Source organism: Schistocerca piceifrons, chromosome 2 (genome assembly GCF_021461385.2).
Source record: "Schistocerca piceifrons isolate TAMUIC-IGC-003096 chromosome 2, iqSchPice1.1, whole genome shotgun sequence".
Taxonomy (NCBI): Eukaryota; Metazoa; Arthropoda; class Insecta; order Orthoptera; family Acrididae; genus Schistocerca; species Schistocerca piceifrons.
Window position 1 is genome coordinate 174107687 of NC_060139.1, and position 18816 is coordinate 174126502.

At 39.4% G+C, this 18816-nt stretch overlaps 1 protein-coding gene across 1 annotated transcript in view; it reads right to left on the bottom strand.

Moving 5' to 3' along the window:
- The window catches only part of LOC124776680 (probable glutamate--tRNA ligase, mitochondrial), an 89007-nt gene that overhangs the window by 26130 nt on the left and 44061 nt on the right, over positions 1-18816 (bottom strand). The window contains exons 6-7 of the mRNA XM_047251783.1: positions 9327-9487; positions 240-412 (exon numbers count right to left, since the gene is read on the bottom strand). Of these exons, the coding sequence (XP_047107739.1) occupies positions 240-412; positions 9327-9487 (334 nt within the window). The remainder of the gene's footprint in view (positions 1-239; positions 413-9326; positions 9488-18816) is intronic.

The following is an 18816-nucleotide window of genomic DNA, read 5'->3' on the forward strand; positions in this document are numbered from 1 at the left end:
TGCTTGGTATCACTGATATTTTACTGACTTTTTACACTTGGGCTAAATGGAATTATGTTCCATTTAGTTGTTGTACAACAACAACAACAAACTAAATGGAATATAATCACTATATGTACATGTATGGAAACTGACAAACTGTATATGAATGTTTTACTTTATAATAATTAGCTACACTCCTTCTCAGGAGCAGTTATCTCAGAACCACTACACAAATTGATTTCTACAAACTGAAATACCTTGACTCAACACTTCGGTTGTTGAACTTTGAAGACTGGAAGAAGATGGTAGTGTCCACAGGAATGCCATGTCACTACCAGTCAGATCAGTAATACTATGAATACGGTTCTGACTCCACAACAGTACTGCTTTAATGTGGCTATCATCCAGCTGTAAGACCGTGTTTTCTAATCTGTGGAAAGAGCACATTATATCAATAGATGTAACTATCGAATCTCTTGGGAAAAATGGAAAATGTTGCAATAATGGAATAATGACCTCATATCATCAGCATTACATCACCTAGCAATGAAGTGTGATTGCACTGATTACTTGTTTTCACTGAGCTTCACACACACACACACACACACACACACACACACACACACACACTCAAATGCACAGATTTAAGGCTATGAAATAGCTGTTTATGAACCTTTGGATCTAGTAGATGGACAGATGAAGGTGAGAGCAGAGGAAAGGATTTGAGCAACTGGGAGTAGTAATACTTCACAGATTGAAATTAAATTCACATCCTGTGAATATGCTGTGTTATACATAGACCCACTAAATGAGTCAACAGGTAATGTACCCTCTGCAGGACAAAAATTGGGTGCAAGGCACTTTACTTATCAGTAACTACCCTTCTCCCCACAGCTTCACCTGCATATTCTTCCCTCTCTCTGCCTGTCTGTCCACATCTGCCTCCCAACTCTATCTGGCTGTCCCCTCATCCCCACATTATCTCTTCACACGTTCCTCCCCTCTGTTGTCCATTTCCTCCACCCCCCCCCCCCCCTCTCTCACCTTAACTTCCTGCCCCTCTCTCTTTCTATCTCCGCCTTCTCCTCTTCCTTAAGCACCTGCCTACTACCCTCTACATCTTCCACCAGCCTCATGTATCTCCCCCTCCTCACCTCTTTCTGTATGTTTCCTCCTCCCCCTCGCTCTGTTCATGCCCTCCTCTATCCATCTCAACCTGTCTGCTGTCATGCTCATCGGCACATGTAGGCCCTGCAACACAGTTCAATAATGCAAGCTGATACTACTCCCACAACACACCTCTGATGCACAGCAGGCTACACATCATAGGCCTGAAAATAATTTATTAGCCCCTGACATACAGGATGCCACGCAAAGCAGGTCGATACTACCCCAACACTACATGACTTTCATGCAAGGTATCCTACATGTCTGGGCCTAGAGAACTGTTTCTCGCAAGCTGAATTGGCAGGCTGATGTGCCCACACAACATGCCTGTCATGGAGGGCAGCCTATGTGGCACGGGCATGGAGAAACATGTTTTTGCCTGTATCTCCACTCCATGTTGAGTAGCAGAACGGCACAACAAAAAGACTGCAAAGCAAGTAAGCTTTCAGTAAAAAGGCCTTCTTCTGAATTAGGCAAAACACACACACACTCACACAACCTTAACTCATACACAAATGACAATTGTTTCTGGCTGCCAAGGCTAGACTGTGAGCAACTGAGCATGATGGGACAAGCAATCTGGGTGGCGAGGGTAAGGATGAGGCTCAGGCAGGGAGGGGGAGGGATAGCACGGTAGGGGTTCTCGACAGTAAAAAAATTGCTTGTGGGACCATACAGGGAAAAGGGAGGAGAGGGTAGAGCAGCAAACTGCTGCAGTTGGGAGGGTAGACAGAGGGCAGAGCAAGGCGGCAGGGGGGCATGTGTGGAAAAGGATATAAGTAAAATGACTTTGGATGCATTGATGGTTGGTTGGTTGGTTTGGGGAAGGAGACCAGACAGCGTGGTCATCGGTCTCATCGGAATAGGGAAGGATGGGGAAGGAAGTCGGTCGTGCCCTTTCAGAGGAACCAACCCGGCATTTGCCTGGAGTGATTTAGGGAAATCACGGAAAACCTAAATCAGGATGGCCGGATGCGGGATTGAACCGTCGTCCTTCCGAATGGGAGTCCAGTGTCTAACCACTGCGCCACCTCGCTCGGTGGATGCATTGATGGAATAAAAGGTGGGTTGAGGTCAGGAGGGTTACAGGAACATAGGATAATTTGCAGAGGAAGTTCCCATCTGCACAACTCAGAAATGCTTATGTTGGTAGGAAGGACACAGATGACAGAGGCTGTGAAGCAGTCACTGAAATGAAGAATGTTGTGTTGGGCAGCATGTTCAGCAACTGACTGGTCCAGATGTTTCTTGGTCACAGTTTGTCAGTGGCCATTCAGGTGAACAGACAGCTTGTTGGTTGTCATGCCCACATAAAACACTGCACAGTGGTTGCAGCTTAGCTTAAGATCGCATGACTGGTTTCACAAGTAGCCTTGCTTTTGGTGGGATAAGTGATGCTTATGAGCGGACTGGAGTAGGTGGTCACGGGAGGAAGTATGGGGCAGGTCATGCATGCAGGTCTATTACAGGAATATAAGCCATGTTGCAAAGAGTTGTGAGCAGGGGCTGAGTAGGAATGGACAAGAATATAGAGTGGGTTCAGTAGGTGGTGGAATACCACTGTGGAAGAGGTGGGAAGGATAGTGGGTAGGACATTTACCACTTCAGGGCATGACAAAAGGTAGTCGAAACCCTGGTGGAGAATGTGATTCAGTTGCTCCATCTTGAGTGGTACTGAGTAACAAGGGGTTCCTCTGTGGCATGACAAGCAGTCACTCTCAGAATGCACTAAGAGCCTCACTGATGCCTTCAGAGACCGTAATTACCCTCTCAACCTTATACAGAAACAGATCTCCTGTGCATTATCTTTCCAGTCACCCACCGCCACCCACAGTCCCATCGTCTGCCCACAGAGAAGCAGTTCCCTCGTAACTAAATAGCACCCAGGACTGGAGCAATTTAATCACCTTCTCCGCCAGGGTTTCAACTACCTCTCATCACATCCTGAAATGAAGACTGTCCTATCCACTATCCGTCCCACTCCTCCTATTGTGGTATTCTGCCTCCCACCAAATATACACAATATCCTCTTCCATCCCCACTCAACCCTTGCTCCCAACTCCTTGCCTTCCCTTCATATCCCTTTAATAGATCTAGAAGCAACCACTTACTCCAGTCAGCTTACAAGCGTCACCTATCCCATCAAAGACAAGGCTACCTGTGAAACCAGTCATGTGACCTGCACACTTAGCTGCAACCACTATGCTGCATTCTACATGGGCATGACAACCAATTAGCTGTCTGTCTGTAGGAATGACCACTGACAAACTGTGGCCCAGAAACAGCTGGACTACCCAGTTGCTGAGCACGCTACCCAACACAAAGTTCTTCACTTCAATGACTGTGTCACAGACTGTGGCATCTGAATCCTTCTTACCAACACCAGCTTTTTTGAATTGCACAGGAGAGTACTCTACCTGCAATATATCCTACGTTGTCGTACACCTCCTGGACTCAACCTTCTTTAATCACTGTCCTTCACCCACCTATCCCCTTGCCTGGTCCCACTTCTGCTCTACATAGCCTTCTATTCCACCAATGTACCCACAGTCTTTTTATTTCAGTCTTTATCTCCCCCGCACTTCCTCTGTCCAATCTTCCAATTGCACCTAGCTCTATAGCTCTATCCTCTCCCCACATCATCCCTGTATGCTCTGCTGAACAGCACTTTACTGTCCCCCACCTCTATCCTGTTATCCCTCCCCACCCCAGCCTCCTCCTTACCCTCGTGTGTGTGTGTGTGTGTGTGTGTGTGTGTGTGTGTGTGTGTGTGTGTGGGCGCATGTGCGCGCGCGTACGTGCATGCATTGTCTACTCCATAAGTAGGCCTTTTGGTAGAAAGCTTGTTTAACAGTCTTTGTGTTGTGCTTGTCTGTGCCTGAACATGTACACCATATGGTGAGTAGCAGTTTATCCTTTTTATAATATTGTCATTATTCCAACCTAAATTTTCCACACATAAAGGTTGAAATTAATGCTATGTTATCATACCCTCTGAGTGCAACAGATAATCTGCCCTCTACAGGACGAATACTGGATATTATGAATTCCATTCCAATACTGTATACTTTATTTTCCATCAAGCAGATATTTCTGTCATGCTGAGGCTCTTGGGAGGCAAACCTTCTGAATACTACTGAGCACAGTGAAATCTTACTGTCACACATTCGGCAGCTATCATCTGAGAAAGTAAGTCTCTGATTTTTATATGCTTCAGCAATATATTGATATTTTTGCTGTTGTTAAAATATAAACCTTTAAAAATGAAACTTCCTAGTATTTATTATCTTGAATATGGACTGAATCGTATACTGTGGCTGCACTGAACTGCAATCATTGTTATTAAATGTGAATGCTATCTCAATAATATCTGTTAAAGGATCAATAAATTTAATTTAATATTTCATGAAAAGAATAAAGTTTTATATTTGAAGATTTTACCAAACAAAAGTATAAAAGTCAGATGAACAAGATGATTATCCATTACAAAGGTACCATGGTTTAACATCTTTTCCACTGCAAGTTCATAAAAATGTAAACAATTTCTTAAAACTAAATTGGAATACACAGATTAACTATACCACCAATGCTCTTTGGTGAAGTAGTCTTTAAATGCAAAGGAGCTGAAGTTTGGTGCTTGAAGATCTTATATACCTAAATCTCAGTATGAAACAAGACACTTTGATGAACATTTTGATACAGTGTGTGAGATCTTAACACTGATTCAAAAGAAGACATGAGGAAGGGAGGGAGGGAGATGTGCAGATTACACTACACTTACTTCATGTATATCTCTGCAACTTGACTGAAAACAAAGGTAACAGTAGTGGGAATAAAAATGTGGAGTATGACTGTTGCTAGACACAGCTACACAGCTAACATACAGCATATGTTATCAGCATCTCTTACCCCATCAAAGTGAGGGCAACATGCAAAAGCAGCCAAATGATCTACAAACATACCTGCAACCTCTGAGCCACATTCTATGTGGGCATGACTACTAAAAACCTGTTTGTACGCATGAGTGGTCACCACCAAACTGTTATCAAGAAACAGCTGGACATGCTTGCTAGGCACTCTGACCAACAAATTGTGCTTCACAGCCTGTGCCATCTATACTCTTCCCACCATCACCAGCTTTTTTGAACTGTGCAGGTGGGAGCTTTCCCTGCAACATTTCCTCCATTGCTGTAACACCCCCCCTTCTCAATCTTTGCTAATCCATCCTTCAGCTGCCTATTGCCATCCCTGCTGCCTCTTCTTTACCACATAAGGCTTCCTGCCAATGCACATACATAGTCTTTCTCCTTCTCTACTTTTTTCTCTCTTCCTGTTTCATCCCCCATCCCCCCTCCGGCCAATTGTGCTGCTGTATCTAGCTGCCCTATACTGTCTTTATGTCCTTACACACTCCCACAGGTGGCACTAGCATCTTCCCCAACCCCTACCATATCCCAACCCCTACCATATCCCCCTCCCCAAGTCTCTCCTGTATCATAGCTACCTATCACAGGTAAATTGCTGATAACCTCAGATGAAATTGCTGTTGGGTCTTAGCACTCGGAGACAACAGTGGCCACGTACATGTAAGTTTTGTGTGTGTGTGTGTGTGTGTGTGTGTGTGTGTGTGTGTGTGTGTACACATGCGCACATGAATTTTCCACTTCTAGCAAAGAACATAGTCCGAAAGGTGAACATTTCTACTTGTCGTGGACTTCCTCCCTATTTCATTCAAACTCTGCAAAGGTTCTCCCACAGTGCTGTGGTACTAGCACATCAAAAAGCATAAAATGATGCGCAGTTATGCCTTGCTGCTGAGAATGAACAACAGTGACAGAAACAACAACAACAACAACAAAACTGAGACTGTCGTTGAGCCAAACTCCCCATGCACAATTCTTTCAGAAAGGAAAAGAGAGAACTTCACAACAATTTGAAGCATTGAGTTGATTGATGAGATATGCTGGGATGGCACAATTGATAGGTCATTGCCCATACAGGCAAGAATCCAAGTTTGGGTTGCAATTTGATGTAGAATTTTCACTTGTCACATACAACCAATATGATATGTAGGGAAGACAGAAGCAACACCCCCATACCAGATAATACTGAAATCTTCATTTTCCCAGTAGAATAGCACATTAGACAGTAGGAGACACTGCTGCTGCATAACTGACAGTGCCAGAAATAGGGTGCAGAAGTGTCAAATTCTTAACAATTACAATCTTGTTGTGGTGTTAAAACTTGATTTTTATTTCACTTCGAAGTTACTTTTTGTATATGCTTAAAGTGAGGTAGGCATTTTAACACTCTTTTAAATGTATTGGCTATAATATCTGTAGATAGTATGTTTTCTAGTGCGTCTTTTAGCATGGGTTTTTAACTTTTCTAGCATTAAAATAGCCATTAAAATCTGGTATCCCTCATGTTGTCTGAATGGGGTAACACTGACAGAAAAGTATGGGGCAATGCCCATGGGATGTCAACAATTCCCCATGCTCTAAATTCAAGGAAAAAGGGTGTTTATGCTTGAGTAATGTATTATATCAAATATCAGATGGTGAAGACGTGGAAAAGAAAATAAGACAGAGCTAAATGGACTGTAGAAAACCTAAGCAAAAGCATTAAGTTTAATGAAGTCAGTGAGTTCACTGAAATCATATTGAACAAGCTGAGCATACCAATAATTACACTTTAGGATCGAGTAAAATCAAATTCAGGCAAGAAATCTTCCTCAAGATGATTTGTTTTTACTCCTGAAGAGAAACAAGAATTAGTCAACCATGCAACCACATTGGTACAGTTATTCTACAGCATTACCCTGGTTGAGTTGTGACTAACTGCATACGACTTTGCCAAAACTTTAGGCTTTGAGCACAATTTCAATAAACTACCAACATGGCGCTGGAAAAGACTGGACTTTTTTTGTTTTAATAAGAGAATTTCGAAGATAAACTTAAGAAAACCATCAGCAACAAGTATCAACAGAGTTCTAGGTTTCAATATCACTGAAGTTCCCCCCCAACTTAGGCATCATTTTTGAAAAATACCTTTTTCACACAGCAAGGATTCACAATGTGAACGAAACTTCAGAAAATGTTTATGTAGCTCCAAGGACATTCAGCATTTTACGATTTTTCTGTTACTGCTATGTGAATAGCATTCCTGGATCATACAAGGTACAATACCTTTTTCCATGGATGTGACAGATCCCAATACAAAACAAAGTCTCTTAAATGCACCAGTATTCCCCCAATCTCTCTTACTTCACACAGAGTAAGAGAATTCATGCTCATATGTGATATACATTTAAACGTAGGTTACTATGTCGGTTTGGGGGGCTGTAAGAGAAGTTCACATAACAGAAAAGATTGTTAAGAACTGCATTATGTAGTACACAGCTGTATCAGTATATTTTATTAGAGATGATAACTGTTATTCCAATTACATAAATGCATAGCTGAGATCTGTTTTGGATCCGATGAAGGTCTGATCATAGACTGAAATCAATCGTCTCTAATATAATACAGGGTGAGTCAAAATTATGTGAACAGTCTTGATCTTGTTTCATTTTCTATTCCCAGTTGTTAGTATCCATGGCTGACGGACTCACTCTGGAGCAGAGAAGAGTGGTTGAAAGCTAAACGGAAGTTGTCCAGTCAGTGACAGAACTGCTCTGAAGGTTTGCAGAATAATTTCTGATAGATGGCTACCATTTTGTTTAACGATTTATTGCATTTACCAGAAGTCTGTAGGAAATGGATCTGCAGCAGACAATTATAACAGAAATGCAGCGTGATCTAGACCTGGCAGAAGAGAAGTACACATTGCTATAGTGCAGAAGGCCAAACTACAGAGTCCAGCAACATTGACGAGATGCTACTGTCTGGAATCAGGGATTCCATAGAGGACAATGAACTGAATTCTATCCCAGGACCTTGGCATGCGGCTATATCACCTACAAATCATTCAAGGTTTGACAGCTCAGCAGAGACAGGAATGCATAGAATGTGGTGAGATTCTAGCAGAAATGTCACAGATGCAACTGGGCATTGTTAGGTAAATGATTTTCATACCAGTAGTCATGTTAATCATCATAACACAATTTTCTGGGGTACTGGAAATCCACGTATCACTCAAGAGAATGAACATGTGTCCCCCCAAAGGTAAATGTGTGGCGTGCCGTGACTGCTACTGGTGTTCTCGGTCCATTTTTCTTTACAACCTCAACAGTGAAAGCATGTGATTACTTGCAAATGCTGAAAGAGTTTGGCATTGACAACATGCCCCTACGACTCAAGGGTATTTCCAACATGATGGTGCACCATCCCATTTTGCTTATTCCATTTGTGCTCACCTTGATCAAACATTCCCAAACCATAGGATTGGTCACAATGGACCATTGTTATGGCCTCTCCAATCTCTGGATCTCACACTGATTGAGTTCTGGCTATGGGGAATGATAAAGCAGTGCATGTTTAGTACAAAAGTGATAGACCTCAAAGAACTCTAGGACACAATAAAAGTGTGATATCCAACATTTCCCCAAAAATGTGTGTTCTGGCACTAAATTGTACTGTTCAACGTTGGTTTGGGTGCATTAATTGTGTTGGTGGTCAGGTTGAGACTCCGTGCAACGAAAACTATGAGTAAATGCTTTCTCTCAAATAGTGTTCAGACAATTTTGACTCACCCAGCATACTGATACAACTGCGTACTGCATAATGCAGTTATTTAAGTTCATTAAAGTCATGCAACACCACCCCCATAAAATATTTCAGAAAATATGGTTTTACAAAGGAGAAAAACTTCACTACAATGAACCTAGCAACAACTCTGTAAACAGCATTCAAAGATAAAGAATATTTTGATACTAATTCTACTTCCCCTTTACATCTTTCCTGGAAAAATTGAATTCCATGAGACAAAGAAAATTATCTTATATATAAAATCATTAAAGTAATTACTTGCTCTTCATTTATTTCATTGACAAGACAAAAAATGCATCTGGTGTTGTTATTCAACAGGACACAGAGTTCCAATGTGGATACAGATACTAAATCAACTTAAATGTTGAATAAAAAGCATGTAGTACACTCAATAAACTTTTCGAGTTCATAAAAAAGAATCTAAACATATATTCCATAAAGACATTTAAGCACCAAAGAAGCACTAACCTGTCTTTAAATGTGTCTGAGATGATATCTTTCACCTTCTCAATCAATACTTTGGTCTCGTCTTCATTTCTAAGTTTGCGTTGCAGTTCTAGTTTGTTAAACTCTTCCAGTCTTTCTGGCACCAAGCGACAAGAATTGGGATTAATTCGAGTTGTGGAGAACTACAGGAAATATAGTTAGAATGTAATAACTAATTCATTTAAAGGAAACAATTAGTTCTATTTACTTTTGATTATAATTCTATAAGCAGCTTTTTTACCATGTCAAATACTTCTGCTCTACTTATAAAATATAATTTAGCTGATATCTCTCTCTCTCTCTCTCTCTCTCTCTCTCTCTCTCTCTCACACACACACACACACACACACACACACACACGACAAAACTCTAATATCATTAATTTTTCTCTCTAATAATTTAAGAAGTACGTCACATTTCACAGAACTTCGAAGCTGTATCAGATTCATCTCATTGTTTGCAGATCAGAACAAAGGAAGATTAGGTTTTCATGTTCAAATGGTGACAAGGTCATTAAGAGATAAAGCACAAGTTCAGATTAGACAAAAACAGGGAAAGAGACTACTTATGCCCTCCTCTAAGGAGCAATACTGTGTTTTTACCACTATAAAGAAACTGTGGACACCTAAATCTGGGTGGTTGGATTTGGATTTGACTTCCACTTTTTTCCTAATGTAAGACCTGTGTATTAATAACTGTGGGATCTCATTTCTGAGGCCAAAAGGAGATAATTCACGGTCAAGCAGTTGGCTTCTCTAATTTCAGCTTACTGTCAATAATTCCAGCCACATTTCATCCCACCAACACATGATTCTGCACTTCCAACAGCAAGGCGATAGGTCATTTGGATGTCACACTGACACATGGGATTTCCAGTGCATGATCCCTTAGCTGCTACATCCATTAATTTGTTCCCCTGATTTCCCATATGTCCTGGTAGACAGCAGAATGATGCTTCCTTTCTCAGCCTTCACATGTGGAGAATGGCGAACCTGATAGTCTGTACTTGTTTCACTGCTGATATATATACTGTACAAACAGAGAGACATGCAAGGGGTGAGCATAGAGAATTGCTTTCAAAGTCACATGAACCCTTGAATCAAATGTGCATTTGCAAACAGATCTAGATGACAGGCTTAGGGAAAAACACAGAGCAACCAAGAGAGCCTCTACTTAGACTCATCTGTGAATACCAAGACAAAGATGTGGTGCCCATTTAACGTATCATAAAATATTGAGTTACATACAAGTGCAACAGTACTTATTCTCCTGCAGCTTCATAATGCTAAGATTTGGCGTGCAAGAATACTACTTTGTGTGAAGAGGGTAGTATTTTGGGTACGACACTTTGTCAATTGTGGGCACAATGACAGGTAGTTGAAGCCCTAATGAAGAACGTGGTTAACTTTTTCAGGACTAGGTTTATTGGTATCCAGGATGAGATGGCACTGGAAATCTGTTTCTGGACTAGCTTACAGGATAGTGTCTGTCTCTGAAGGCTTCAGTAAGGCAATAGGCATATCCAGCTAACTTTTCCTTTCCTGTCAGCACACCTCTCCTCCCCTTACTTTTCCCCCCACATTCTCCTTTCCCTTCTTCACCCACTTTTGATGTTACTCTTAATGAGAACCATCTGTCCCCCTTCTACCATGCCTCCCATTATTTCCCACAACCCCATTTTGCATGGTATGTGCTACACCGTCCCAGTTGCCACATCTCTTTCCACCTTTCCCCACTCCACCAACACTCTCCCATCAATCTGAAGAAACACAATGACGCAGTCAGTACCTCCACAGCCATAGTTGTGTATGTTTAGAAGTCTGTGTAGAAACCTGAAAGCTAGTTAAGCTTAGTGCTGTTACATGTGGCTTTGCAACACTCATCAAACCACCTGGTTGATTTTCCTCACCTTTGTTTATTACTTGTCTGTCTACCAAACAAGAACCATTATCTCTTTGTTAATAATTCAGAAAATAGACTAATGTAGTATATAAATTCATGTGGATAAGTATCACTCTTTCAAACAAAAATCAAAAAGATAATAACATTCCAACCATTAAATCTTCTCTAAAATTTGACCTCTTTGAGTGCATCATTATTAGTATGTGCTAGTTTTACTCTGGTAAACTCAGAAAAACGCAACATCTTCCATGATGAAAAGAGCCATTTTGTACACACAAAAATGAATTATACTTGTTCTTCCATTAGTTACCCTGGAAGTTGTAATGATTTCATAAATTATCACTTATTACTCTGAGCAATAATGTGGTTTTCTTTGTTTGTGTTTCATCTCTCTCTCTCTCTCTCTCTCTCTCTCTCTCTCTGACACTGCTTAATTGTACCCTAAAATAAAGGAAAATCAATGTTACAATGTCCTGATTTGTTTTTGCAGCCAGGATACAGATTTTAATGCTTATCTGCCTTCTCTCATTTCTCACTTTTGTTCAAGATGACCAACAAAAGTTTTATCCAGCCACAATGTTCAAAGAAGTCCTTCTACACCATGAACAGCATGATGGAACTATCTCATTATTCAAAAAAGTAGTTTATAATCTACTTTTGTGAAAAGAATGGCTGTATTTTGCCATTTTTCTACTCTTACATGAAATAAAGACATTCAAACTATGTCAAAATCCAAATGGATAGCAAAATATATTTCAACTGACAAATAGCAGTGCTATAAATTGCAATCCATTATAAATATGGACTACTTTGCCTTTAAAAGAAAGTTCCAAATGATTTTTTCCAGATATTTTGTTGTTCTGTTTCTTTTTTGCATTTCTATTTTATTTTCATGTATATCATCATCCTCAACAACATCATCATCAGTCATTAAACATCTATTGCTGGATAACAGCCTCCTATATTCATTCATTATGGTCTTCAGTTACATGCAGCCATATTGAACCTGCGTATTTTCTAATGTCATCTTCCATTCAATCATCACCTCTGTTATTTCTTATCTTTTGAAATCTAGCAAAGAACAATCCTGGTCAGTTTATAAGTTCACCTTCAGTACCTCCCAATGACCTTCACTTAATTTCCATTACAATTATAGCTATGTACTTCACTCTAGTCTGTTTCCTGATCTATTTCTTTGTGTTACCTCTCTTCAAGTACTTCCTAACTGCATATCACCATTGCACACTGAGCAATCCGCAGTTAGAAACCCCAGTAACTCTCCTATGCCAACCTTTTAATGGGTCTTATAGAAGAAGCTTTCCTGAAGCTGCTCTTAACTCATGGTGAAGAAGAATACCTTCACATCCTTTGACAATGTAACTCCTTTTCCAAACTCAAAAGAGCTGCTACACTAATGAATCCCTCAACACCAACATTAGCAACCTCTCCTGCAACTATCCCACAGACTTGATTTGCAAACAGATCTACCCAGACAGTATCCTCCTCCTACCCAAATGACTAATACAGCTCCCACTTCCATTTACTCAGACATATCCTCTTGTTACTCAATAACACACAGACCTTTATTGCCTCAACACTTTTCTCTGCCAAGACTATCACTACCTCAAGTCGAGTGCTGAAATGAGATCATCTCTCCTCAAGACCCTCCCCCCTATACTCACAGCTGCTTTTCGTTGTCTCCTGACTTCCACAACATCCTAGTCAAACCACATGACATTCCTGAACCCTTACCCTATCCCAAGGAACCGATGCTTGAAATTGTACCCATTTTGAAACGTGCCCTTTTCCACAATCACCTACTCCAACCCCACCACTAGTAAATCTTACAACATCAACAGCAAAGAAATTATGAAACAACATGTATAGTTTATCAACAAACTTTTGGACAATCCCTAGCTTTCATATAGGAAAGACCACCAACAAACTGGCTGAGAGCACAAATGGACATAGAAGAACTGTCTGCCATGGGGACACCAAATACCATGGTTCTGGACATGTTCTATGGCAGGCATGGGCAATCTTTGGTGATCCGTAGGCCTGAATCACATACTTACTGATGCTGTGGGCCGCCTCATCACACGAAGTGACAGCAGTACATAAAGTCAGAACTATAGCATCCTTGATGTTCATATTTACGGGATAATGTTCCAACACATCAACAAATTATACCTCAAAACACATTTTTGAGGGTTCATTCATTTTATGTTCACACCATCTTCAAATGTTTGCATTTATTTGCGTGTCTTAAACATTGTTTTCTTTACTTATAACGTTTTACAGCATCTGTCTTTAAAGACTTCCACTGCAAAATTCCGCAATGCCATTAGTAAAGAATGTATGTTCTCAACACATCAGTAAATGTGAAGATCTAAATATGGGAAGTTAGGCATCTTGAAACATCACAATTCATTATAAATTACCTACAATTTCACCAGCTGCAGTGCTCCAAGGCATCTACAATGGAGAAGAATTACTTAGTAACATTAATACGAGAAAGTATAGAGTGCTGTTTTTAAACAATGCATTTTGTAGCAAAATATCTTTTCATATTGAATTACACGACAACACGGCAATTCACAACATAACAACAAACATATTTATCTGTGTAAATGGTAAGGAAATAATCCTCGATTCCCATCTCTTGGAATTAACGACATCCTGCACCTACTTATCTCTTTGTAATGCCACATATTTTGTGAATAAACTCACTAAAGAAGCACACAAATACTTGCACGAAATTAACAAACAGCTAACATAGAACTTTACGTATGAACTGACAACAGATAACAATATTGTTCACCAAGTTATGGCCCCTGCTGACACTCAAATTGGTACATTTTGTGAGTAGTCAGTACTTTTTATACCATTGTTGCCTACTACCAATGTTTGTGATGAATGTGTACCACAGACGTAGTAAACAGTTAGCAGTAAATAATGTACGTGTGTTGTTAGCACATTGGTCATAACTCTGAGCTCAGACTGAAGCCATGTTTCTCTTTGTTGTTCAAATCTAATGGCAGCAAAATGTCATTGCCTTTGCACAGAGTAAACAAAACTTTCACTGGTCTGCTTAATGAGCTGCAAACCCGAAGCAAGCTGTCTGTGGAACTAGGTGAAGGTCTGTCTAGGGTACAGTATAACGTGAGCACCTCACTCTCTCCCCCACGAATTCCCTCTGTGAGCTGGACTGAAACCAACTACAGGCCAGATGCAGCCCATGGGCCGCTAGTTGCTCACCAGTGCTCTGCAGCATGACTCAAGGGACTTGACTGCCTCCTACATCATATGGACTATAACAATCCTCCACCTGATACTAGTTTCCCTGAGCCCCGGAAATGGGAACTTGCACTTCAGCACATCCTTACATTCCTCTGGATTTAACCTCTGTTACATTCTCTAGGACTTGTCCTCTGTTAATGCTTGCTCTCTCTCTCTCTCTCTCTCTCTCTCTCTCTCTCTATCTATCTACCTACCTACCTACCTCTTTTTTCATTACCTATCTTTTAATTACTTTGTATAGTATACGTTTTTTATTTATTTTGTCTCACTATTTCCTTGTTTTACTTTTTGTTTTTGCTTTATCTATTCATTCCCACCTCCCTTTCTCTCATTTTCTCTAGTTATTAATTGTAATATTCATTTCTCTTCCTCTTAATCTATTTTTTACTCATTATCTCTAGACCGAAGCTGGCACAGTGCTTATAAATGTACTGTCTTTGATCTCCTACACTCTCTGATGCCACCCCTTTCAGCTTTCTCTTCCCTCATCCTTACAACACGTGGATCTCTAACATCCTGGGGTCTCAGTGACCTGCTTTTCCTTTTTGGCCTTGCCCATACTAGCCCTCTCTTCCCCCTGAGGAAGAAACTATTACTTCCAAAAGCTAGGACAGTGTATGTAATTTTATATTTGTCTATTGGAAGTACAGAAATTCCCCACCTGAAGGCAGTCACTGGCTAGCAATCCTGTCTCATAATTTTACTTTAGCTGACTGTAAACTTCCCATTTCATGCACTCTGGATTCTTTATTTTGAAAGTTGTTTTCCAATATTGGTCAAAACAGTGTTTATTCTTCTATTTATTTTGTTCCTTTTCTATCTGATGCTTCAATTCAACTAACCTATGTATCAGCTGTTTCTAAAATTTCACTGTTTATCTGTATTATTTTCTATTCATTGTGTTGATTATATTCTAATTATAACTGAATTTCAATACTACTTTCTACTACGCTATGCAAATTTTATTTTATTTTTATTTTATTGCAATATGTATTATGTAGATCCAGTTGTGTGTGTTAACGCATGGATGTGGAATGTCCCAAAAACATTTAGTTCATTATTACATTAGTTTCCATAAGGACAGTAAACAAAGATTCATAATACAAGTTGGAAACACAATCAGTAAGATAAAATTACACTCACAAGCTGAGTTCCAGATACAACATTCTGATTTTGTCCAAACAATTTTTTACAGATCACCAATTAATCTGATTAACGCAGCAAGATACATTGAGGCAGGAATATACAATAGTATTTGGGAAATAAACTTAGCTATCTCTGCTATAGAATTCTTCTAGAGGATAGAAATTTTTTTCAAGCAAGAATTCCTTCAGTTTATTTTTAAACAGTACTTTTTTTATCTTGTAGCACTTTATATTACTTGGAAGTGCATTGAAGACTTTTGTGCTTGTGTATTTCACACCTTTCTGCACCCAGGACAGATTTCTCAGGTTACAGTGTAAATCACATTTCCTCCTTGTGTTATAGTGATGGTGCATTTAACTTGTTTAATATTGAGGATTGTGAAGCATGAATGTCATGACTGAAAAGATATATTGTGAAGTAGCGGGTAGGATCCCTATTTGTTTAAAAAGATTGCGACATGAGATTCTTGGAGGCACTCCACACAAAATTCGGACAACCTTTTTCTGACTTGTAAAAACCTTTTTTGATAGATTATTTCATAACACATAAGTGAATTAAAGTAGCCAAAGTAAGCAGATTTTGAGACATTAATGTCATTTTGAGACATTGATGTCTCCAATTTTGGTGATTATCCAAATGGCAAATGTTGCTGAGCTGAGCCTTTTCAGGGTTTGGTTGATGTGCTGTTCCCAGATAAGCCTGCTATCTATATATATGCCCAAGCATTTCAAACAATCTGCTCTCTCTATCTGCTGGCTCTCATGTACAGTGTTATTTCCTGTGGACTTTTGTGACCAGAATGTAATTAGTTTTGCTGAGGTTTATTGATAGAGAATTTACTGTGAACCAGTTCAGAACATCCTCAAGTAAATGGTTGGCATTTAATTCTAGATCAGAGGGTATCTTACTGTCTATCGCAATACTTGTGTCATCAGCAAACATTGTAAAATTGCTTGCTTTGTTTGAGGACAACATTGTAAAATTGCTTGCTTTGTTTGAGGACAACAATAGGTCATTGATATATATGTAAGGAATAGCAGGGGACCAGGGACAGAACCTTGTGGAACTCCATATTTTACTGTTCCCCAGTTGGACTCTACCCCTCCTATGTGAATATTGTTACCATCTAGCACTGTTTTCTGTTGTCTACCCTGTAGGTAGGATTTGAGCCAGTTGCGCATTTGTCCTCAGAGTCCATAGTGGCATGCTTTCTCTATACATATTATATGACTAACACAGTCAAAGGCTTTAGACAGATCACAAAATATGCCCACAGGCAATGTTTTTTTGTTGAGGCATTACAAAATGTTATTCGTAAATGAAAATGTTGCTTCGGTTGTGGAGATACCTTCTCTGAATCCAACCTTGTTTTTACTAATTATTGCATGTTTTTCTAGGTGACTGACTGTTCTGGCATATGTTAGCTTTTCAAGAACTTTAGAAAATGTAGTCAAAAGAGAGAGAGGCCAATAGTTTGTAACATCTGAGGCATTGCCTCTTTTGTAGAGGGGCTTTACAACAGCACATTTCATTTCATCCTTTCAGGGAAGATACCTTAGTTTAGAGAGGCATTGAATATATGAGCTAGGACTTCAATGAACTCATTGCAGCAGGCTTTTAGCAATTTGCTAGAGATGTCGTCAACACCAGTTGAATTTTTTGCTTTTAAAGAAATAATTGTTTTTCTTACTTCTTGTACTGTTATAGGGGCTATACCTATCTGCTCTATGGAGTTTGCGAAATGACCTTTCAGTATTTTTAACGCTTCTTCTAAGGAGCCATTGTGTCCTGCTTTCTCAGCAACACTTAGAAAATGCTCATTGAAAATTTTTGCCACAGTATTTTGATTTTGTACCTGTCTATCTTCATTATTGAGAACAATGTTTTGAGACCTACTGGGGCAATTTGAACCAGACTCTCTCTTTTCACTTCCCATACAGTTTTGATTTTGTTACTAGATTTATTAATTTTGGAGCACAGATCCAAACTTTTTTGACTTCTGAATAATTTTGCTTAGTACTTTGCAGTATTCTTTTATAGTGGTTTAGCTGGGTGCGACTGTCTGAATTTTTTGTGGCAATGTACAGTTCTCGTTTCCTTTTGCATGAAATCTTAATACCAGTGGTTATCCAGGGCCTTTTGGTATGTTTTGTGGTTTGGGATCTTGTATATCCTTTTTTGGAAAGGTGCTTTCAAATCTCAGTGCCACTTCATTACTGAAAAAACCGTATTTGGAATTGGCATTTTCTAAATTATACATAGGTGCCGAGTCTGTGGCTTGGAGATATGATTTAAAAATCTGGATAGTTTCTCCATTAACTGTCCTAACTGTTTTCCAACTAGATCCACTATCATTCACATAAATACTTGTGCTGTTTGTAGTGAGTCTTTGTCCATCATGATCAGATAGACTTGCCTGGTAGTTGTATCACCTATTTTGGTCTGGTCTATAAATATATTATCGATCAGTGTGCTTGTACACAAAATTATTCTAGTAGGAAAACTAACCACAGAAACCAGATTATATGTGGACATCAGTTTTTCTAGGTCTGATCTGTCTCTAGAATTTGTTAGAAAGTTAACACAGAAGTCCCCAAGCACTGTCACATCTGTTTCATGTTTGAATATGTATATTAGGAGAGCATCTAGCTTATTGAAAAAGAGACTAAAGTTTCCTGAAGGTGCTCTGTATACTGTGACTATTGATATATGGGAATTATTCAAGGCCAATTCTGTGGCACACACTTCCAAATGTTGTTCTAAACAATAATTCTGCACATTTATTACTCTACATGTGATATCGTTTTTAACATAAATGGCAACACCTCTGTTTTCTTTACATTTTCTACAAAATGATGATGTTAAGTAATAATTGTTTATTATAAGTTTTTCTATACCAGAATTAATATGCTGCTCACTAAAACATAAAACATGGGCATAATCTATAACTTGTGGTTCATGTATATTGATTATAAGCTCATTGATCTTACTACCTAGGCCTCTAATGTTCTGGTGATAAATTGCAAGCTTTTGTTTGGCAGAAGCAGTTACACTCTTTTCTCTAAAAAAGAAGTTTCGATTGAAGGTCTGGGCAATGTATTTTTTACTACCCATCTCTCCAAAT